The sequence below is a fragment of the Rhea americana genome, unplaced genomic scaffold (assembly GCF_003343005.1).
Source record: "Rhea americana isolate MKP2758 unplaced genomic scaffold, rheAme1 scaffold_7, whole genome shotgun sequence".
In the NCBI taxonomy this organism is placed as follows: domain Eukaryota; kingdom Metazoa; phylum Chordata; class Aves; order Rheiformes; family Rheidae; genus Rhea; species Rhea americana.
Genome location: NW_028186867.1, coordinates 5,925,881 through 5,950,809, shown reverse-complemented (window position 1 = coordinate 5,950,809; position 24,929 = coordinate 5,925,881). Strand labels below are relative to the sequence as shown.

At 39.0% G+C, this 24,929-nt stretch overlaps 1 protein-coding gene across 1 annotated transcript; it reads right to left on the bottom strand.

Annotated features, from left to right (window-relative positions):
• Positions 1-210: 210 nt before the first annotated feature.
• LOC146586281 (arylsulfatase D-like) lies at positions 211-20,239 on the bottom strand. The gene is made up of 10 exons (XM_085321443.1): positions 20,187-20,239; positions 19,015-19,155; positions 18,222-18,343; positions 17,137-17,259; positions 15,201-15,624; positions 14,002-14,138; positions 12,086-12,220; positions 8,175-8,337; positions 7,073-7,194; positions 211-581 (listed from the first exon to the last, which is right to left on the bottom strand). Exons 1-10 carry the CDS (start codon positions 20,237-20,239, stop codon positions 211-213), a joined length of 1,791 nt encoding a protein of 596 aa, XP_085177569.1.
• Between the last annotated feature and the right edge of the window lie 4,690 nt (positions 20,240-24,929).

Here is a 24,929-nt window from a genome sequence, read left to right as displayed (position 1 = left end):
CTTATTGATGCTTGAACAAAAGGCATCAGAAATGTCCCTTTCACTTATTTCAGTGTAATTTGAACCAAATCTCTGTATTTAGGTTGAAGTCATTCGAATGTGAAAACTATTTCTTTTCTTTTTCTTTCTTTCTTTCTTTCTTTCTTTTTTCTTTTTCTTTTTTTTTTTTTTCTTTTTTTTTTTGAGATAGCCACTCTTTGATTTTTGGTGTTAAAGGATATCCTCTGCTTTGTTGCTTTCTTTATCACACCAACAGGATGGGAATGTCCCACAGCACGGCTGCAGCCATGGTTTCCACATATTATTGTAATGGGACAGCTGCTGTGGGACTGAAGTCAGTGTGTTCTGATGCTCTTCTACAGCTTTTCCTATTCTCCGTATTATGGTGTCAAACAAGGGCTTGGTGTCAGCTGATAGAGGATTGGCCTCTGAAGGGTCTTTTGAGAGATCAAACAGCAATGGGGGGTCATGATGAGTTATGCCATCCCCGAAACATGGGCAAATTCCTCTTCTGAAACAGGCTCCAGAGTCCTTTGGTTGGAATACTGGAGTAGTGTAATGAGCTTTCCATACAGTGCCACCTGGTAAGAAAGAAACACATTTTATCAGCTTAATGGTGAGCTTAATGGCTCACAGGCCTTCCTGGGCTTTGGGTACTTATTGGGCCAGATAATACTATTTGGATAGTTAGGTCTAATATTCTGAGTCTCTGCTCCTTTCTGGTGTTCATTTGGAACCCAACATGCCTCCTGGACGGAAAAACGGAGGATGTATCACCTAATTTCTGGGTGTAAGTACTAGCAGGTTCTTTTCTTGGCTCTGTACATCTGAGCAAAGAAGAACACCTGGGCAGGAACTCAAGACAGCTCAGGTACCATGCTCAGGTAGCACATTTCAAACAGGGTATTAATTGCAGGCCACAAAACCAACAAAATCTGTAGTATAATTTTTAATTTAACATGATGAACTAGATTGCAGCTAGATTGCTGCTAGATTGGAGATTTACATCTTGTATTTTAGCAAGCAGTTGTATGGACACACTGGATTTCCAAATGCAGATCTGTGATTTCAACAGTATTGAAGAGTTAGAAGCAAATAATAGGAGATTATGTTAAAAGTCTGGCTTATGATGAAAAATGCCAAGGGGCTAGGACTAAATTGGAATGCAGTTCAACAGAAGGTTTTCCTTCCCCTTGTTTCTTCCTTCCTCTTCCCTCCCTTCCTCACTCTTTAGTTAGAAAGCACTATACCAAATTAATTCCAGGATGAGGCAGAAGATGTACCCACCAAGAAGACAGTGATTAGACACTGTGTGTGAAAGAGGAAAGGAAAGGGGACATTCAACATGGGGAACCACTTTTATAATGCACTCACAAAGAGCTGACATTTTCGTTCTGCCTACGTGGCATTTTCTTTTTGGTTTGATGGAATCTGCTGACCTGCCCTTCTGTTGTGCCCTGAGCTGTTCTCCATGACTGAAAGTCTGCAGCTTTATTCTTCTGTCATGTGTAACTATACCAGGACATATTTTATTAATAAATAAAATAAACCTCCTAAATGCATAAAGAAACCAAAAACAAGTACTAAAACTCAATTAATTTTTTAAAATCTCCAGTGGCATTCTGGTTGGCTATCTATTTATTTCCACTCTACTTTCACCTCCTGCAATGATGCAGAAGCTGGATTCTGTAAAGGAAATAGGCTCACTCTTCCTTAGGGCTTACTATGAATATGTATTTCTTAGCTCTGTTTGAGTATGTGCTTTGCCACTGGCTGAGATGTGCTCCTGTCCTTCTGCTTCAACCTTTCTCTGTCTTGTGACTAAAGATGTATTTGTCTTGTGACAAAAATGCAACCATCTTCTCTCATATCAGGCTTTCTTAACATGAGATGGGTTTTTACGTCTACTGGTCATGTAGCACAGGCACTTGTCAGAAAGAGTTAGAAAAAGTACTCTGTGAGTCATATGCATGTTTCTGGTTAGATGGCTTTACTCTGCTATTGATATATGACTAACAGACAAATGAGAGATGGACAGATATCCTTTTATCTGTAGCTATACCTAGAAATTCATGTGATCAGCATTCAGGAAAAAAAAAAGTAGTCACTTATCTCTTTTCCTGTAATAGTTGAGCTGAATTCCTCATTGTCTATACGATATACAGCAATTCAGAGAAGTAAGTATCTGGGGAGAATTATTCTGATTTTACAACATTTTTACATTCACTTTTCACAGCTGCAAATAATTACTGGATTTGCAGGATGGGAGACAGCTAGGTCCTTGTTAGTTCATACTCAGGGATACAGTAAGGCCTATTGTAATTAATCCATACTGGTAAATTGAGTTGACAGCTGGGTTAAGAGAGATTCAGAAAAAAAGGTGGTGGTAGAAAGCAGCACTGACGGAAACAGTAGGGTTTCAGTCATCTCCAAGATGCAAAGGGGGATATAAAACTTGAATGGAATTAGCTCTGGCAGAATTTGAAGGATGTGTGTGAATTTTAGGGCAACATGTTAATGTAATATGTCCAAAGGAAAGAAAACCTGCTTCTTCAATCCAAACATCTCTCAAGCCCATCTGGTAACAATCAATCAATTTAATGAGCAGAAAGAAACAGACTGTTGCTAATAAGCCTTTTTGAGCTGTACTAGAGGAAAGGACTCTTTAACATAAAGACAAAGGATTGTTCTGGCCTCAGTGAAGGGTTTAATTGATGAGTCCTGCCTGGATGACATCAAGGCAAAATGATTTGTATCTGGCCTGTGCAACAGATAGAAATGAGCACACAATAAATATGTAATGTGAAAGTAATATACTTTTGAACAAGCACAACTATGAGAAGACTAAAACAGACTCTAATAGGTCTGCCTGCCCAGTAGCAAGGAATGACAGTGAGAACAAGGATGAGAATTTCAGTCTTGGCTGAAAGTTTGGCCAAACAGTAATATTTGATTAGCCAGTGTTTCACTTAGCCACATTTTGAGAAGATGAATTTTGGGTTTTAAATATGTCTGCTCATCATATCTTAATGGTTGATGTTTATACAAGATATGGGTATCATAAGATATATGTGTTTTTTTCATTCTAGCTTGCATTAAGAAGGTTGATTTGTTTTGCTGCCTTATTTAACTCAGTGCAAAAAATTGTAGAAAGGTATGCCTATTAAATCTAGCTGTGCTCACAGTTTCAAAGGAACACAGGCTGCCTTCTGCTCCCCCCCCCCCCCAATCTCTTGACACTATCTGTCTGCATTAGCTAGTGTGGCATATTAGGAATTGATCTGCAGAGCAAACAGGTTAATGGCTTGACATCCACAATGTACTTGTTTGTGGGTACTTCACTGTGGATTTATTCTAGTCTGATCCCATATCCTGGACACCCCTGAGTGGCCAGAGAACTTCAGATATTATCACAGAACTTCTCTTACAGTTTAGGTTCATCCAGAAGAAACTAAGGTCATGATTTCCAAGACTGTTCCATAATGCAAGCCAAAGAAGTAGGTTTTATTTCAGAAGCACTCTCCTGATCTGAACTAAAATTATAATGTATATAAACCTTATGTAGTCAAGGGGTTAAGAGGGAAAAGACGAAGAGGAGGGAGGGAGAACAGTAGCTTTGCAATCTGAAGTGCCAGGGCCTTCTTTGCTGATGGAATATGCATTTACCATTCCACTAGGGAGGTACAGCAGTCTGTATGAAGGCTGTGTGAGCTCCTGCAACATGAACTCACTCCAGGAGTGAATGTTTTCCAGCAGTCTCTGCAGCTGTACAAACCAAGGAAGGAGACTCCACAACCTCTCTGCGCAAGCTGTGCTAGTGCTCTGTTGCTCTCACAGTAAAGAAGTTCTTCCTTATGTTCAGACAGAACTTCCTGTGTTTCAGTTTGTGCCCACTGCCTCTCACCCTATATATGTATCTATATATTTATATTCATATGAAACAAATTGAAGAGATATTTCTGAATAGTGATGGATTTAGAGTCATAGGAGATTTCTAATCCATGTTGTGTTTTAGGTAATGCAAGCAGGTGAACTGACCCAGAGTTAGATGTGATCAAGCCTCAAGCTCCTGGCAGGTCTGGAGTGGGACCAGGTTGGAGCTGTGCTGTATTAGTTGAACCTCAGTCTCTCACATCTCTAGTGACAGCTCTGAGAGCTGGACTGTAGTTTTGAATCTCTCATTCTCTTGTCTGCTAAGTATTAGGCATACAGAGAGAAAGAGAGCACGCACAGACACAGACATTTAAAACAGCAACTCAGATTTCTGCAGAGTGTGCTGTGGGTTGTGGGGTGCTGCAGGCACACAGCACTCCGCGAGCGTGGGCTATGTGTGGTCCTKTTGGGGATAGCAGCAAAGCTCTAGACTGGAAATGAAGCTACTACAGTTTGGGGTGGGGGGAAGGGGAGAGGGCACAGAATCCTCCTTGGAGGTGGTTATTTTGGATGTTTACCTTCTGTGCTCGCAACCACGTTGGTATTGTGGGCCAGGTGAGGGCCCCCAGCCAAGTGAGCCGGGCTAGGCTCCATGGGGAGCCCAGGGTGTCAGGCTGGCACCCTTCAGCTTGCAGAGGGCCCGGGCCACGCTCTCTCAGCACCCAGATTTGGGTGTCCCTTGATAAAAGGCACTTCAAAACTGGAGTTCAAAATTGGGGATTTTAAGCAGACTCGAAGAGCCACGCAACTTTTTTGTTAAAATCTGTCTGAAGCTTCTGCCTGAAACGAGGAACCCCSGAGGCTCCCGCCTCCGGCAGAGCGAGGCGGCCGTTGYGGCGGTTGGCGGCGGCGGTTGGCGGCGCCTCCCCGCCCCCTGGCGGCGCCTGCCCGTGCCTGCCCCGCTCCGCCGTTTCCCCGGCTGCCGTGTGAGAGGAGACCGGCTACCGCCGGCCCCGGGCGGCCGCGCTGGAAACGTACATTCAAAGATCAGAGCGGCATACTAAACTCGTTAAGTTTTGGCATTGGCGTAATGAATCTGTATATATAGTTGCTGAGGAGGCTTAGTTTCCACGGGAGGAATCACAATACAGCCTAGTGATTTGGACATGCTGCTGAATATTTTGTATCTGCTCAAGCAGAGGATGGTATTGAACCCTTGACGGGTTTACAGATTGAACCCTTTACCCTTTGCAGGCTCCTGAGGTGACYAACCACTAGGAAGAGCTAAGCTGTTGGTGTTTTGTGGTTCAAATGCGATTCCCTCACTGGGATCACTTCCTTTTGTAGGCACGGTTGTTTGGGGCCATCCAAAGCCCCAGCTAGGGAGAAAATCCYGGCTAAACAAGCTTCAGGGACCAAGACTGTCTAGCTGTGATGGTTCTGCCAAGCTCCAGTCTTGCAAATAGTTCTGCCCAACTCCATTCTCTATGGTACACTGAACATGTGCTGTGGCCAGAGGAAGATAGGGCTATGTGGACTATAGTGCTGCAAAGGTCTGTCCACTGAGCTAATTAGAAGAGGAGCAGTTGTGGTATTTTTTTTTTGCTAATGTTTTAAAAGACAAAAATGATCCCTTTCTTGGTTCTTAGACAAAATTTTATAGGCCTCTTCCCTGTGGAGAAAATAGAAAATTGGCGTTCCCGAGGGAAAAAGAAGACCTCTCCTAGCACTTGAGGAGTGTCTGTGCCAGTGAAAAAAAAAAAAAAAAAAAAAAAAAAAAGAGAGAGAGAGAGAAAGAAAGAAAAGAAACCTGTACTCAGTGTTTCCTCCCACATCTCTCGCTCCCTGAGCAGTTGCACGTTCCTCTGGATCTCACCCTGGAGGGATTATGCGATGTCTAGACACCACCAGTGCGTGGATGACTCGGGTGTTGACCCCGGGTTAAAGTGGCAGTATGAAAGACTTCAAAATTCTCAGCCAGTGAGTGAGTGAGTGTGTGTGTGTGTATCTAGGTGAATAGAGAAGTCCATTTTGAAACAACAAAGTATCATAAAGATGCAAATTGTATGAGAGAGGTCACTCAATTAACACTTTGACATAGGAGGGCAGCTACTGAGCTGCCTATGATGATCTCACAAAAGGTCAGTACTTAACAGTACTCTTCAAACAGGTGGCTTAATGCTGCAACATAACAACAGCTAAATTTGAACAGATGGAGATGGCAGCCCTGTGAATGCCCTATGATTTTGTAACTGTTACCTAGTTGCAGTTTTATAATAGCTCAGTATTTCTTCTCTCACTTCACAGCTAGGGAAAACAAAATAGAAATTAGAGAGGCTCATTCAAGTCTCTAAAGGATGAGAAAATGGATAGATATAGCCTACTCACTTCATTGCATTCTGCATCTCTCTAGTGTGCAGAAGAAGAAAATTGAATGCATCATTACCACTAATTTATCAACTGTAATCATATGCTCACATCATTCAGTTACAGAAGGGGCAGTTCATCTCAACTAACTTTAAGTTAATATAAGGAAGATTTCTGATCTAGCCAGCCTCAGCTCCATTTATAGCCAGTGGAGAGAAATGGGCACTTTTAGGGGTGACCAATTTGGCAGAAAGACATCTATGCCTTTTCAGCAACAGTAAAGCAATGAACTCACATGTAGATACTTGAGTTTGGTTACTTAAATGCCTTCTTCCATGCTGGGACAGGAACAGCTACCCATCACAAGCCCATTCTCAATTATACCTGATTGGAAGGTGACATTAGCAAAGACTGGGTGCTTATTCAAAGCTAGGAAAAGTATTACAGCTGCTGTCAGCTTGCCTAATTCCACAGTTGAAAAATTGAAAAAAACAGAGGACTACTGAAAATAAACAAACTACTACTTCAGATAAAGACCCTGTGTGTTCCTTTTTTCTAATCTTACACTGAAACTAATAACAAATACCTGCACAGCGAGAGCCATAGATACACTACAGCAGTAAGGAGTTTCTTCATGCTACCCATAAAGCAAACCCTTTCATCTCAGGGAAAGCAGGAGAGMTAAAATACCCAGCCCATCTGCATTTTGCAGAAGAGCTAAGACTTTGAGGCCATAAACTTATCCCATTTTTTTTTTCACCTGTTACTCTGTTGGAAACTAGAGGCCATTATATCATCTCTGATATGCAGGAGAGGGAATGTTTATACTCACTGTCCTTTTGGTGCCAGCGTACTGCATGCAAAAACAYACCACAATAGTGAAACATGAACTCATGCTCTGAGTGCTGAACTGTGCCTTGCAGCAAAGGCAGCAAGGAGTGTCCATCAATTACCCTGGTGGAGAGAATGGAAGTCAGCTAACTGTTTTAAGAATTTCAGTTTACATTTGGAGTCTGAGCAATACTTACCCTCCRCATATGTGGCATTAGGATTTCAAGCAGCATTTATAATACAAGCTGCTATTTAGCTAATGAACCCTGAGATTTTTAATTGTGAGGCTGGGTGGAGACAAACAATTAGTAGTTACTAGCAGTTTGTGCATTTACAGCAGTACACACATCCTGGAGAGGTGAGTTATCATTACTATAATTTTCCTGGGAGTAACTATGTGATAACCACAGAGAAGGCAAACTTTCAAACCTGGCTGCCTGAAACTAAAATCACTGATAGCTCTGTGAGCTCAGGGCTTCATAAAAATTATTCTACTTAACTTAATTGACTAACTGTAAATTTAGTWACCTAATACAGGGACTTCTGTGCTTTTTGCTCAAATGGCTTATTCACCCATCATAACTCAAACAGGCGCTTTCTCTCACTTCCTCCTTAGAGGAGTTTTACAGATGCTCAGAACTGCTTACTGCTCAGGAGCCTGCTTCTCTCCTACTGGTATCTAAAGGCAGGCCATGTGTGGGCCCTCCCCTATACCCAGCTTCCTAGTCTTAGAAAGGGCATAGCCTGTTTACTCTAACAAGACCAACCAGCCTTGTAAATCTCTGTGGATTTTTCATGAAAAGTATAATGAAAAAAGGAAAAGACTTGGAAAATGATTCCATCCCAATAATCCAGCCAACCAGATGATCTCAGTAATTAGAAAACTGGCTTCAGATAAATGACACTTTTAAAAGCATACTGTTTTCCTTTGCCCTTTCCATAAAATCAGACAAGACAGGAAGGGGAAAGCTAAACAGAAAGGAAGCTGGATAACTATCTGGTTTAGAAACAAGTGGAATTTAACTTGTGGATGTTAGGCTGTTTGATATTCATTCTAAATCAAGAAAAGGGAGCAAATATGCTTTATGAAGTAACTTTTGCACCTGTCATGAGGCACTGCGCCTCCAGCCAGCTGAACCACTGTTGGGAAAATGTCCATAAGGCTTGTCAGTTCATTGATAACTGTGTCTGCAGGTAACACTCCTGGCCATCTAATTATTCCAGGGACACGGATCCCTCCTTCCCAGCCTCCCATTCCTTTCCCACCTGTTAGAAAGAGAGAGAAAAAAGGAAAGTACTAAAAGAGCAATAAGAATGAAAGATATTATACATGCATAGTAATTGTTTAATAAAAAGCTTTAAACCTTTCAAAATATTCAAATACTTCTAATGAAAACACACTAAATCCTAGAGAAGAGAGAATTGAATGACCACAGTGCAAACAGTTCTTCACAAATAAGTATTATTACTCTCTTTACATTACACTACTTTTTTTCTGTGGCCACATGGCAGCCCCTCATTCAGCAGCACTTCTGGCAGAAGAGAAACAATTCCACCCTTTGATGTATGAGAAGACTTTCTGAYCCATACAATTTTATGTTATGTATGGGAATAATCTCTTCACTGCCTAAGAACATGTACAGGAAAAAAGTCTGTTATTAATAAAAAGCAAATCTGACTCAGTGTCAGTGGAAGACAGGTTGCAGCCTTACCTGGTGCCTGGGAAAGGAGACTTAACACAGGGCATGCCTGACTGTCAAACAGTTCAAAATTAGAGGTAGTAAGAACATTACAAAATGATTTACAGACCTAGAATGCAGTAAAGATAACTAGGATAATGTTTGATGTCTCTCCAGGAGCTTATAATCCCAGAGATGCTCTGACGTGATCCCAAAATGAAGAATGCAGAACCCATGGGGTAAATGAAGAAGCTTATAATAGTATGCAGTGATGAAAACTTTCCACCTGCATTTCTGTTGAAATAATCCTGAGATAACCAAAGAATTTTTCTTGGTTTCCTTTTCATTCTTCTAATCTCCTAAATTCAGCCCCTCTCCCAATGCATTGACTTTTATAACTTGAAATATTCATTGCTTTGAATATTATTTCAGAGTGAGAACCATTCATTTATTATATATATATCTATTATTAATGTCAATGATGAGTGTATTAATAAAGCGATGTGGTTTAAAGGCAGAACTCTGATACTCAACATCCCAAAGTTAGGGGTCCAGTTAGAAAACAAAAATTGCAAAACGTGAAGCTTAGGTACCTACTTAACCTTTACTCTGCCCTGTTGCTCCTCCTGTCAGGGGCAGAGAAGCAAAGTCATTGCTGAAAAGTATTGCAGGAAAAATGACAAGCAAAACTTGAAGCTAGCTTATTAGATCAGCTAATAAGCTGGCAACTGTGGATGGTAGTTTAAACTAACCTCTTAAACTAACCTGGCTCTGCCAGCGAGTACAGGTCTTTTTGCTATAGAGGAGGTTGTGCTTATAGTCAACAGCTGAGAGGTAAGGTTCCCAGACCTTGGTATAAAAGGTTGAGAGGATAGAGTGATGGATTATAAAGCCAACCACTGTTCAATAACCTTTGTGCCATATGATAAAGGTCACTATCTCATGGTTTGTTATTTTGTGGTGATTGTTTTCATTAGCCATATGCATGTCTTATYTTTCTTTATCATTTTTATTGTTTGTTTTTATTAACTGTTAATAACAACATTTTAYAGCAGTGAGTTCTATGAATATTTGTGAAATAAACTACTTTTTATAATCAATTTTCAGTTCATTGCCTTTTTGTTTAAAGTGGGTATTCTGTCTAAACAGAACACTTCTGCTGTTACAAGAGGATAAATAGGAATACCTTTCTCTTACTTATTTCTAAATTGGTATTATATCTCCTCTTACTTGCCTTCTTTCTAAGCAGGTATCATAGCCCTGTCATACTGAAATCTCTATCTAATCAAATTTACTTCTCTGGACTCTCCTGTTACTATTATATTTGCTGTAGGACAGTATAAGTGAATACTCCCAGATTCTGAGCTATACAAATGAACCTGTAGCTTTTTTTGGTCTTTCTTGTCTGGAAACTTCATATCTGGAATTTAAGGAAATTTAGTATTTAGAACCACTCATGGGTGAGTCCCAAGGTGTTCCAAGCTGTGTGAAACACTGCTTGTGTGGCTCATCAAGTAACTTAACACTAGACAGACAAAGTGCATTTTGATGCTGAGTGTGGTCAAAGCACTTGAATCTTCTTCTATAGGGAAATAAATGATGGAAACTGATCTCAGGCTTCATTATGGAGTAAGTGCCAAGCTGCTTGAGATGTCATGGTGGGTATGCCAGGCAAGGGAGTCTGGAGGGTTTTGCTCATGTGCCTGGGCAGGTAAAGGAATAGGTTCTGAGGATCTCAGTCCAGGTTCAGGAATCTCATCAAGTCAGGAGTCACAAAAAATCTATGGGTTTGGTCTCCAGCCTGTGATGCATTGCTGTACGCATTCATGCAAAGTGAATGTGCGCTCCCTGAGTTCACTACATGCCATGAAGTATACAGAAGGGTGAAAAGAGTTCATTCAAAGGGGATGGAAGAAAGAGATAAATGACAACTAGCAGTGGGCTTTATAATCTGTGGTGCTTCTTCCTTGTTCTTCGATGAGAAAGACCACCTTAATTTCCTAATATGTGACAAAGTGACAAAGAAGGTGTAGAAAGCAAGCAGAAGGGAGCTCTTCCATTTAATAATAAGGAGARAATTGGCGAAGAACATAAACATGATGAGAGTGATCATTAAAAGCTAAAGACAGCAAGGAGGAAAACAGCAAAATAAAAACAATGAACTCCAGAAAGGCAGACAAAGCTAAAGAAGTAACAGGTAAGAACTCCTAGGAGACTGTTTGTTGGAGAGAAAAGGCCAAAATTAAGTGATGAGAGACAACTAGTGATGGGAAATAGAAATGAAAAGTAGCAGGAAGGAGAATGAAAAAAATGGCTAGTTACTTTTCAGTGGGGAAGCAAAGCCAGGAAAGAAAGTTGAAATGTTTAATGATGCTTCTGCATAAGTCTTTGATACAAAGATGAACTGTTATCAGGTAACCAACATAATAAACACTACTGGCCATTAGGTAAGATGTCAGCCTTGACTAAGGRTTGAATGGTACAATAATACATAATATAATGTAGAATGAAGTAGATATTTTCAAATGGCCTAAACCTGATGAATATTTGGAGCATTTAAAACATTAGCTGATGGAATTGCAGATTTTCTAGAGGTTATGTTTGAAAAGTTGTGGAAAATGGCTAAAGTCTCAAACTAGAAAAAGGCAAGCTGTGATGCGTATCTTGGGGAAAAAAAGAGAATAATAGACTCTCTGAATAAATTCTGCTATGAATAATTATCGTTTTTAAGCACCTAGAAGGAAACGAGCATATGACCAATTGTTCTGTTAAGATCAAGTCATGTCAAATAAACATAATTATTGGTTGTAACTATGTTAAAGCAACATATATGGAGGGAGGGGAAGCAAGTGATATCATAGATCTTCATTTTCATATAGCTTTCAACACTGTCATAAGCCAATTATAGAAACATATTCTAGATGAAACACCTATGTGATAGATGAGAAACTGGAAAACTTTATGAAGAAAATAGTTATCAGTGACCATGATCACTGTCACTGTTGACATAAATAGTTGTCCACTCTGAAAACAGAAGGATGCTTAAACTGCAGCAAGGAAATCCAGGCTAGATAACAGGAAACAATATTCTAGTAGCATAGACAATGAAAAATGGTATGGCTGGGGCATTACTAGAGGTCTGTAAGAACATCTTAGACAATACAGCTCTCAGGAGTAGGTTTGGTGATCCTGTCTGGGGGCTGGAGGATGACTAGCTGATGTCCTGAAGTCAGTCTAGCCCTACAAGACAAGATTGTTTTGCCAGCRTATAGCTTTGTGAATGTACTCTACCTGGACATATTTTATATCATTTTATTTTTAAGAGAAAGTCTTACCTTTATAAATACCATTCCATCCACCTAGCTGGACATTTCCACTGTGAGCCTCCAAGGATCCTCCATGATCAGATGCAAAATAAATGAAAGTTGTATTCTTCAAGCCTTTTTCGTTAATAACATCCAGAAGCCTTCCTAAAAAAAAAAAAAAAAAGAAATTATAACTATGTCCTAATATTTTAGATCTTGAGTCAAAACACATTGAAGATAGGATCTTTCCATTGACTTGAATGAGAAGATATAGACAAAAAGTCCTCTTCTACTTTTATGTTRTGAGCGACTATGAACAATACAGAGGAAAGTCATGCATCATGGGAATAGTAAGGGCCCAACAGAAAGCAGCTGAAGGTGAAACAAATTTGCTTGTGGAATCTGCAACAAGGAAAACAGAAATTAAAAACAACTGGAAAATAAATTGAATTAGTGATACATTATTCGAAGTGCTTGGCATACACTGTCATTCTTCTGCTGTAAATTCTCTGAGCTGAGGACTGTCTCCATTGTTAGTCCCAAGCATCTTGAAAGTGCTTACATTACAAATGATAGGGACTTGGGTCAGGCTGCATACTATCAACAAAAATCTCCTGCTGTCAGTGGTAAAAACTCCAGAGAGTGCAATTCAAACCCAACTTCATGTTTTTGGTACCGTTAGCAACAAAAGTTTATACAGAGTATGATTTTCCATGATTGTTCTTCATCACTACTCAGTACATGAAGTATCTTCACCAGGAACAATTTCTGTAGTTACAGAGAAAGCAACAAATGCTGTAGTACGCAAGGAAAAAGCATGAGCTAGTGAACAGGTCATTTGCCTAATCTGTTCTGCTCTATAGACTTCCTATGTCTCCTTGTTCAAGTTACTTAGTGCCTTTCTTAAAAATAGACACCTGCACAAAAAAGAATTTAAAATGAATCTAGGCACCCTGGTTCCAAATTAGACCCCCAACTTAGCTGTCTGACCTTAGAAACTGTCCTCACTAGCTTCTATACTGTTTAGTCTATATATTCCTTATGCTTTTGCTCTTTTGCTACCTAGCTCTGAGCAGCTTGTGCCTAAAGTTGATCAGTGCCCCAAAATTAGGAAGATGAGTGCCAGAGTCCTGTAGTAGGGCTAGGTCTTGCAGGGGTTCTCAAACTGTCCATCACAAGCAATTGGGCTGCTCACAACATACAATTTTTGAAACATGGCTATTGGAGGAAGAAGCAGTTCAGGGGACTTTAGAATCTTGGCCAGAACAGGAGGTGAATACTTAGGCTGTAAGTCGTTCGTTTACTATTTGTAAATGCAAACAATAGCTATCTCCCTCCCTCCTGCCGAAGCAGAAAGGAACTACAAATTAAGGCTCACATCTAAATCCAGGCTCTAAGTGCAAATAAGTTTTTAAACTTGATTAACTTATTAAGTGAAATTCCACAGWTTTTTAGTTTGGGCTTTTGGCTTGGAGGGAGGAGACCAGAGTTCTGTTTTCTGTTCCCAAGTTTATTCTTCAATAAAAAGGAACAAATACAYGAACCAATGACTGTCTAATGTAAAGTCATCAGCAGCACCAGGTACAACTTTTGAAAATAGATGCTCGTAATTTTTTTAACAAAGGGGAGCTGGGGGAATGTCAAACATGCTAATAACAYGATAAAGCACATACTGCATTTATCACTGTTCTGAATTTATCAAAGTGCAGCACAGAACTGTCTCAATGGAAGAAGAGGAAGAGAGAACAACCCTCACAAGAAAATATTGCACTTTTATCTTAAGAAAAAAGAACAGTGGTAATGGAATGGCCAGCTTTGGAGCTGGCTGTATATCCAAGGCAAGTTCACTGATTTTTGTCATGCATACAGAGACTTCTGTAATCAGCTCTAAAATTTCTTTTCTACATTCAAGTAAAAGAAGGATTTTACRGAAGACCACCACTCACCCACCATCCAATCCATCTCCTCAACATTATCTCCRTATAGGCCATGTCTGCTTCTTCCCAAAAACTTCTCTGTGGTAATGAGAGGAGTGTGAACATGTAAAAGGGAAACAAAGAGAAGAAATGGTCTATGCTTGTTCCTGAAATCAAAGAAAATAACAATAGTTATTTCTCTGCAAACTGTTACTCAAAACAAAATACAGAAACCCCCTCAAAATGTAGCAGTGACATAGCCATGATTAGTATCTAAAATAAAATGTTCAGATTCCACTATCTTTGCATTTTTGAGGTTTTGGGATATAGAAGGGATTAAAACTCACCTTAAAGATTTAGGTTTTCTATTGAGACCAAAATAGTAATGGGCTTTCTTCCTGGTTCTAAATTAGACACATGTAGAACATCAAATAAATAAAKAAATTTGGAAGTTCTTAGCCAAAAGGCTGATACACTGTTAGAGACAAGGAGAACAGGATTCATTTTCTTAAACCTAAATATGAGTGTCACTAAGMATCTCAGATATCCTCTTGGCATTGACAAGTGTCATCACTGGACCTGCAAGGGAACTATATCCCTTCAAGGATGGCAGCTAGAAGACAGGTAGGATATACTAAGACATATTCAGAGTTTTACAGAAAAGAGATTTTTCTCCAACCTCCAATTTCATGTAAGAAATAAAGTCTTACAGAAATGGTATGATCCTAGTCAGGGATGTGCCCAGATTTGACACACGATGRAACTGAGAATTAAGTGATTTGTTTAGTTCTAGTTGAGGTTATCAACGTTTATGTAAAGGAAGGACATTTTGGGAAAAAAAGGCAAGACAAAACAAGATTCAGTATCGCTCTCCTTTTTGTAAAATATTAACCTGAAACACTTCATATGACAGTCCATCCATCAAGCCAARGTTTTTGCCTGCCTACTGCCAGAAGGCCCAGTCCTTGGCCAGGACCCCTCTGTATTTTGTAAGAGTCCTGAAGAGAACAAAATCATCTTCCCTTTCCTGAGGAGGTGAAAAACTGTGTAAGATTAACGACAGCAGTTGGATGCTAACAATTACAGGTACACATGAAAAGAGCAAATTGATGCTGGCCAGCATGAGGAGTGGCTAGTTCAGCATGCCACCCACCAACCTAGTACTGTATGACACAGCAATAATATCATTAAAAAAATCTACAAAAAGTAATGTGATTTTTTTTGATTACCGTTCAATGAATGAAACTGCTTCCTTAAGCATATTAGAAGTGATTTTTTCTAGCTTCATTGGTTGTTCAGTGATTTCATGGTTTCTCATCAGGATACAGTTCCAGTACTTGGTGAATCCATAGCTGGAGAACCAGGAAATGAAATACAGGCAACCACAGATAGCCAGACATAGGATTATTTTCCATCTTACTGAGAATAARTTGGTAATTTTTCCAATCAGAAGTGTAAACACTGCAAGGATGATTATCTGTGTATACAGCCAATAGGTATCTTGCAAAGACTTGGCCAGTTCAGGCTCATCTGTGCCTTGACACTCATTCAAAAGGGTAGAAGGCATGCCATAAAAATAATCAAAGCCATGATTTAAAGGATGGTGGCAGTGATCATAGCGGGATTTGCAATTCACACCCAGATGCCATTTCCCTGAAAATATAAAATAAAGATATTAGATCCAAAGGCATGACTCTTGGTGATTCTGCATGTATTTGTAACAGGTTGGTGGTTGCTCCTCAGTTATGGCCCAGCCATAGAAGGAGCAGGTGTGGAATGAGGCAGGCTCTCGGGTAGCAATCACACATGCTGGCATTATCTGACTACAACAGCTGGTTTTGCTCATCTCTCCCAATTAAAAAAAATCCACGTAGGGTAAATGGCCCAGCTCGGAGGCCTTTCTGAATGAGAACAAATATGGTTGTGATATTTGGTGATTTTTATTTTAATATGATGACCTAGCCTTCCATTAATGGTGTATGGGGGGGAGAGGGAGAACGCAGGAGAATCCTATGAAGAAGAGAAGCAGAAAGCGCAAAAATATTAGCTAATTTACAYACCAGTTCAATGTGACCTTCACATTCAGGAAAAAACTTCAGCAAGAAGGTGTACACATTGGTGTGATGTGTCTATATTTATCTTAAAATAAGTAGCAAAAATAGGCCATTCTAATTATCCAGTACAACTGGAGTGATCATGTCATATACTGATAATGAATCTTAATGAAGTCATATTACAGAACAGTGTAATTATCCTGATACTGAAAGACAGTCTATAACCATGGGCTTAGGGGCTATTAGCCAGACAAATAACTTCTGAGGACTGCTAACCACATCTGCGCTCATGTATATGGATATATTTTATAGCAACAGCTAAACCAGGCTGCAATGAGCTAGGGAGAGTTCTCCCCTTTGCACAGGCTTTTGTGAAGCCAGTACATCACTAAGACTCACTTCAATCCACAATTTAAGAACTAAATTGCACCTCACTGTGGGAGACCCTAAGGGAGTGGTGAAATTCACAGTAATTATAATTAAGCACCTAACACCTTTAATAACATGATTTAAAAATGAAAGGTGCTTGAAGGACACATCCTTTAATCAGGCAAAATTGGCAAAGACTTAGTACAATTTTCTTTCTTGAGCATGGGTTCTGATTCCAAACCCACTGAAGTGGATAAGACTTTCCGTTTTTCTGTCTCACCTAGCTGAGCTGCTTTTTTTCAGATAATGAAGGTCCTTTTAGAGTTTTAACTGTGGTAATAAGCAGGATGCCTAAGTGTAGAAAATCCAGCTATTAGATATAATTAAGACCACTGTAGTGTCTGACTACCAACTGGCAGACATTTTTCTGCTTTACTGGGTCAGTTAATATCTCTGTGTTTTTTTCCCCCCTCCCGAAGCAGTGTGTACTGAACAAAATTTTTTTTCCATTGCTTTTATGTCTATGTATTCCATATGTCTTAATTTTGGATTTATCACATATGCCTCCAAGACACTGGGGGCTATGGATGGGATTCTAAAAACCTTGCTGTTTTTGAAAGTTGTGCAGACAAGAAGCTTTAGTAAGCTGATCCTAAACATTTGGACAGAGAAAAATATTTGTGGAAATAACTTCCTCTGAATAACAAACAATGAAAAAGCAGCAAATTGCTATGTCTCATACCTATAASTGCTGTCGAATAACCCTGCTGGTGCAGTATTCTGGCAAAAGTGGTTTCATTTGGTGGGAGCCCACCAGAACACCCATTCCAAAAAAGAATACGTCTTTCTGTGCTGGAAGCCATCCCTAGAGAGGAGGAGTAACATCATTTAAATAATTCAAGTCATTTTATCTCTTTTCAGATTATTCTTTTCAGATTATTCTTTCAGATTATTCTTTCTATTCTTTCTAATTTTATCTCTTTTCAGATTATTCTTTCTAAGCACTGGATTCAGTTCTCTAAGCCTGGTACTTTTTTATAAGCCATTTTGTATGCCCTAGAATATTCTGATTGGCATTCAGAAGGATGTCTCCATGTCTTGTGTCCTGTCTACTAATCCAATGCAGATCTCTCACATACTCTAGACTGTCTAAAATAGCACTAAGATACCGAGGTTTAGACAACTGAATAGCTGCCTTAGGTAACCTTGTCCTTAAAACCAAAGTTCTATCAAAATATGTTGTAAAAAGCATGGGAAATTTTATATAGAACAGCAAGTTTACAGAGCTAGCTGTTCATACTTCCTAAACTTACAGTTCAAGGTTACATTCTTCATAAATCTAACTCCTTAGCAAGTCAGGATTATTCCAGAGGAGCTACATTGATGATTACTGACATAGAAACTGGCTGAAGTTTTCTATTGTGGTTTTGAATGGCTGGAGTAAAGCTATTTTAAAACTTCCTCCTTTACAGCTCTTCCACAGWCTGACAGATTTCACTGTTTGTCAGGATATTCAGAATATTATGCTTTTCTTTGCTTAATATAATCTTAACACCACAGCATATRCTGTGCTCGTATATGTGCTTCTTCATGTTTATACCTTCAGGTAGAGTCATCTCTGTGTTGTTAAATAGCTACATTAAAGGTATTTAATGTGGGGATTTTCTCATAGAAATCAACCAATGAATCTAGTTATCTTTGTTTTTGCCCTTCTCTTTAAGGCCCMAAAACCTCAGGTTAACTAATCTTTAAAAAGTTTATCGAAGGGCATTTTTAATAGCTATAATGGCTAGACGACCTGCCGTGAACCATTAGAGAGAGTCCAACCTGATCTGATGGGGTATCTGCCCGTGAGGAAGGCTGCTCTGCTCGGTGTACAGACAGCAGCTGCAGCAATGTGCTGAGTAAGTTTCACTCCTTCCTTTGCCAGGCTGTCAATGTTAGGGGTCCTAAAGAGAAAATCATGTCTCTGACAAAATGTGTTATACAGATATTCTTGGTATCCTACTCATTGTCCCTAGTTCTATTAAGGACATTACCACAAGTTTACAGATCTCTCTTTTTACCTACAACACAGTTAGGAAAGCTTTATGTTACATATTTTTGACGACACCTTGATTTTTCTTAAAAAACAATTTTCCATGGAGAAAGGGGATGATAAATATATGATACAGACYGAGCTGTGATTCCATGACATGCCTCTACTAGAGTTGTTGGATATTAAGGAATGAGATTAGATTTGATATTTAATTTCTGGAGTTGGTGTAACTCACAAAGCATACATGCCAGAAAGATACACTTCATGTGTATGTTTACAAAGTCCTGACTGTATGAGATGAAAATTAGAAGTCTAAGAAAGTCACTCAAGTATGCTTGTATAATTATTATTCCACTAGCAACTACTGTGGAACAATTATTTTTTACATGCTTTGAAAAGAAAAGTGTCTAAATAACTTAACTGTTAAATTCAAAATTAATTCTTACCATATATGTCTGGTGTTGCAATGGCATTAATTAGTAACAGATTAATAATGGATTTTCTAGTACTAAGTGTCATCAGCATTTTTTACACTGAAATTCACCAGGAAGGGATAATTCATTTTGTGGAACACTTCCTTACCTTATTGTATCATTACCATAGCAACCTACATCTCCAATACCCAGATCATCAGCCAATATCAGTAAAATATTGGGTTTTGAAGCATTTAATGCAAAGATTCTTGTCAAAAAGCATAAAAGTATCCAAATTTTTAGGCAKCTCCTGAAATTAAAAGTAAAAAAGTAGTATTACAAGAAGTATTTGTAAGTTTTCTATCATTTTAAACTATTAGTGCTATGATAATTCAACCAAGATGCAAAGAGCTACCAAAAACTGTCGGCAGATGGAGCTCCTGAATACGTAGAAGGGTTCTTGAGTTTTCTAAAAATCAGTAATTTTTTTTTTCATTTACACAGGAAATAACTTCTTGTTTGCATTTCTTTATTGAGATTTACATCAATCTCAGCAGATGTTTCTGACAGAATGAGTGATTGGATACTTGCAAGTTTACTGAGACAAGCTGTTGTGTTTGTCATGCAACACACTTCTGCTGAGGCTCCTTGAGTCAGCACAAGTGGTTTGGCTTCACACTGGTTGTGATGTTAATGGCTTGACTACTGCACCGAACACTATATGCAGCGTCTGGAAATCCATGCTTCAGCCATGGCGCCATCTGCAAAGTCAAGGTTGCAGCGATGGGCCTAAGCTTGGGCATCTTCCTAGAAGAACCTAAGAATATTTCAGCACATAGCTTAGCTGCTTAGGGTGTTTGCAAGAGACAGCTTAAAGACCTCCACTTGAAGTAAAAAGTATATTCTAGAATACATCTACTGACTGGTAGATAGGCTTTTAAAGTCCAGGCTGAGTTCATAGATTTGGCAGGTAGAAACACTGCCCTTTCAAATTTATAATTTTTTTAGGCTTAGAAGTTCTTCAGGAGGAATAAACATAATGGTATATTTTAACTGTTTCTGGACGTGATTAGTACTTCCTTGAATGTATTAGATAGYTTAACAGCTACCACAAAGTGATGAATGCATATTAAATCTGTAATATTATATATTATAAATACTCCTAAATCTCCATGTCTTATAAAAATAGGGTAGTGGACTTCAAAAGCGATCAATTATAAATCTCTATTAGCTGCTCTTAGATTCTCAATAAGCTTTAAAGAAAGAGAAATCAGTTAACATTTTCTTACACACAACACTTCATAAAATCAGGAAACACCCTCAGTAAACGTCTTTTCTTACCATTGTTTTCCTTGGTAAACTCCTTGGCTTCCTGTTGTGTGTAACAGGTGCATAGCTGGTTACATAAATTCTGGTGAAAAGGGGGAGGAAAAAAAAAAAGTCAGAGCCGAGCAGCTCCGGTGATGATCTCTGTGAAGTTAGTCATTAACCACCCCACGTTACCACAATCGTGCAGCCATTGCTTGTGGCTGGTAATTGTGGAGGTGGACCGAACCGCTAGGGCTTGATCAGGCGATCCCCGCACTCCTGAGCGCTTGCAGAGCCCTGCTGAACTGCGACTACGGACGGGAAAGAGCTTTTCTGCGGACACGGAAGGTCAGACAGCGCAGGGGTCAGTCGTGCAACACCCTGCCTGTTCCCAGCTGCCATGAATTTCAGGGGGAGCTGTGAGTGTTCAGCAAGGAGGCTAAATGCCCAAGGTTTTAAATTGATGTTAAAGAGGGCAGTTATTAAATCCACAAGCAGAACCGTTGGTGATCACGTAAAGGAAGGTTTCCGTTGAGCTACAAACAGTAGGCAATGATAAGTAACACTAATTTCTCGAACTTTGTTTTACCTTAAATTATCTTTTAAGTTCCAGGAAGAGAATGTAAACCTTACTCTGAGCTTAGAAACTATAAAACACTCCTGAAATAAAAGCCAGCCTGGAAACTAAACTTTTAGGGAAATCATTGTCTTAGGTTTGGAATAGATCTAGTATGTTCAAGGTGGTACTTCAGTCTAAATGTTAGTAATCATTGCCCAGCAATTATTGCCTCTGAAGACCTTCTAAGCCTAATGTCATTTACAAGTTTAACAGCTCTATGAATTCAACCTGGACTTTAAAAACCTAGCCTTTTAGTTCCTAAACATATATTTCTTTTGTCTAGGAAGTCAAATTTTATGAGTGTAAGCAATTTCTTATACTTGTTGAAATAACCAATGTAACTATTCTGTTTGGCGAAAGAAGAATTTTGGAAATGCACTCTTAGACTAAGGCATCTGCAGAAAATGTTGCACTGAAGATTTAACAGGCCTGCAGAAACACATGATAAATAGGTTCCACAGGGACTGGCACAGGCTTATCTTAATGCTCCAAAGTGAATCAGAGGTGCCTTTTATTTTCTTCTATGTGGAAAGAGATCAGAATTTTAAATATCCAGATCCATGGGAAATTCTTACTTTCCCATACATCTTTCCATTTCATACCAGCACCAGAACAAAGATGTTCTCAGTTCCATTAAGGAATAGTTTGAGGCAAATAAACCTATTTACTTCCAACAAACAAATTTTATGTTGCTTCCATTTTGATTTTTTTATAATTGCAGAAGACACATTTGTAAACAAAAAAGGACTTCTAAACACAAAGTAAAAGTTCCTAAAAGTTTCTGTCTTGAAAGACTTGTTCCTTCCCCCCAACCCCCAATCTACATTTCTCAAGTGGGAAAAAAACAACATTTTCTGAGAGAWTTTTTTTCCACCTTTAATGGTATATAAGAATGCTATGTTTACTTTGTACATCTGGAAAATGATAAATTACACAGAGAAGGACATAATCCTGCCCTACGAATTTCAAAGAATGGCCATAGGATAATGCTGCTTCTTATAAAGGCATTAATGTGAAGCAAAGGATTCACTGCTAGGAGTTATTATCACTTATTTGTATGATACTGGTGCCTCTGAATCACAGCCTAGCAGCAATTCCCACTGAAGCACCGAGGATCTAATGGCCCCATGCAGTGCAGAGGTAAGGATAAGGTGAGTGCACAGAGCCATTACCTTGGGAGGAGGAAGAGGCAGCAACGGCTCTGGCCCTTATCTGTAATAAAACCTTTCCATGGTGCTTTAACAAAGCTGGCAGGGCTCTGCCTTCCCAGTAGCTGGCAGGCAGCTTTGTGTTTAAAAGGATTGGGGGTTACATGAGTAAGCCCAAGCTATTGCCATAAAAAAATGTTCTCAGTCTAGCTTGAGTAATTGAGGATCATTACAGCCCCTATTAGCTGTAATAGAGCAAAAGTGCCAGACAGATCTGAGCATCTAAGAAATCCATAGATTTCCTAAAGGTGTTCATAAGTTTTCCAAGCTGGTATAGCAAGCAGCTCTGCTATCTTCTGCCCTCTCTTACTAGGCTCCAGTGGCACAGCCACCAGTGCCAGCATTTACATTGTTATTTAGATAGAAACTTTGTACAGCCCTGTAGGAAATCTGTGAACTTAAAATCAGGGAGTTGCAGTGGTCCTAAAAGATATTAGGGTCTTAATACCTTTGGGTGTGGCATGCTGAAAATTAGTACTCTCTGATTTACTGCAAACCATTTTAGGGAAACTACTGTTACTGAAGGGCTAGAAGAAATACCAAGCTTGTAAAAAAAWTTTTTTTTTAAATGTGCATATTCACCTTTTTCTTTTAGGTGCTGATTTGTTCTAAAAGTAGAGCTCTCACTGATGTCACTACGAGAGCATGGCAAACATGGTCCTGAGCCCTAGAGTTTGTTCAGTTTCCTTATCTGTTAAATGAAAAAAAAAAAATCCATAAAAGCTAACACCTCCCTCTAGAAATCAGCAGTTACTTACAGAAATCTAAGAAACTATCAGACCATAATTCCTTCTCTAAGCCAGCAAGACGCAGTAAGCAGTCATCAAGACTAACAGCAGCCAAACTGTTTAACAACGTGAAAAACAAACCCTTGTCTTGATTAATCTTCTTGCATCAAAACTCCTCTCACTCCTTGGTTTTCTTAGCAGCATCAATCCACTAAGATCACTGGGAGGAAGGAGACTGACTTGATATTTTTCCCCTTACCATCCCTTCCCCCAGTCTTCACACAGCAACCGGCTGGGATCCCTGCCAGGAACAGCAAGCAAACTGGAAGCGTTGTTAAAGTTTTACGTGAATTCCTGGCTGACCGAGTACAAAGTATTCTCACAGCGTGGCTGCTCCGTACCTAGATTTCCTGTGCAATTAATTCTATGCAGATTTGCATAAACCTCATCATTGCTCTATTTCAGTACAATGAAAAAGATGCTATAAATAATATATGCCTATAAATAATAATGACTATTCATTTGTTGACATTTCAGGCCCCTAAATACTTTGACTATTAATACCATGAATGCTCAATTTAACACTGTATTTGAGAGAAATCAGTAGAAGTCAGTGTGACAAAAAAGATACAGCAGTTTAAACTATGAGATTTGTATAAAAGTGCTGGAAGGATAAGTATGGTTGAAGGCAATTCAATTTGTTGATTGCTTTGCTTACATGGTTTACATGGCTTGGTTGATCACTTTGCTCACATTTGGTTATTTTTATATGAGACCAATTGTCAAATTTGGCTACTTTTACCGATACCTGCTTGATTATAATACTTGGTATGAATGCAAAACACGATTGTGATGTTTCCCATGCAAAGATGTTTCTTGAAAATTACATCATGCTTTGGGAAAGATGATTCTTTAGAAGTTGCTACTACTGTAAGTATTAATCTACATCTGTCTTCAGTCCAAATTATAGCTTTAGCTTTTCTATACTCTTTCCATCATTCTTACCATGTGATGATTGCTGAAGGTGTGCCCATGCTTGTTGCTGGACTGCTTAAAAAGAAAGCCTTAAGTGTTTTCCTGATAACAAAACTAAGGATTTGGAAGTGGAGGAGGATTTGAAACTGGAGGAAGTGGATTCTGCTAGTACGGACTTTGCATCCTGTTACTCACCACTATGCTAGTCACCCAGTACAGAGGTTAACAGATGTGACTGGTTGTTCTCTTTTGTAGAACTAAGCTTTCAGCCAAGATCTTTCAACACAGTTACAGATTTGTGATAACAAAGCAGAAATGAGATTTTTTTTTCTCTTCATTTTGAGCCCTGCAGAATTTCCTTTTCTTCAAATAACCTGGTTTTGACAGTGTAATCATAGGAAGCTGTTGTTTACTCACTACTGTCTAAAAATGAATTCTCTGCCAGCAAACACTTAAATTTTGAATCATGGCATGCTGTGTGCTACCATCCACATAGAGATCTGGCTATTCTCACATGTCTGACTTCTAAAAGCAAATATCGGCATTCATATACTCCTTCACACGTAAAAAGGTTTCTGAAGCAACCTGCAATAGTGAAGAACATAAATATTGAAATGACACAAATATAAACAACTTGTACAAATTTCTATGTTATATCTATGAAAAATATTAAGAGATGCAAAAAAAAAAAGAAAAGTTAATCAACTAAACTGAATCAACTGGTAGAGCAAGTAAAATCTTTGCAGAAGCATTACTGGGGAGAGGAGGGAAAGCTACCAATATCAATAATCAGTTTCCATTTACTTTCTCCAAACCCCAATTTCTCTACAATTTTATCAGCATGCTTATAAAGACCTTTGACTCCATCTGCCTTCTGCAGAAAACAGTCCTTAGTACAGATCAAGGCACTAAAATCTCTGAGACTTCACTGCTAATTTCAGTGTAAACAGAAATTCACACACATCTTTAGAAAAATTTGACTAATTTGACTAAAATTTGATGTAACTAAGGTTACATCATTAATTTTTGAAACTAATATTGTCAAGATTCCTTTATCTGAACGGTGGCTTGTAAACAGTTCTATAGAAGTCTAATATTTCTTACTGGCTGGCTGCTCAGCACCATACACTAGGCTCTCTGCAGTTTTCCACTTTTTTTTTTTTTTTTTCCCCAGTGGGTGTAAATTAGACACAGTTTAGGAATATACCTCTACAGTTGTCTCTTAGATGCAAATCTGAAAAACGGA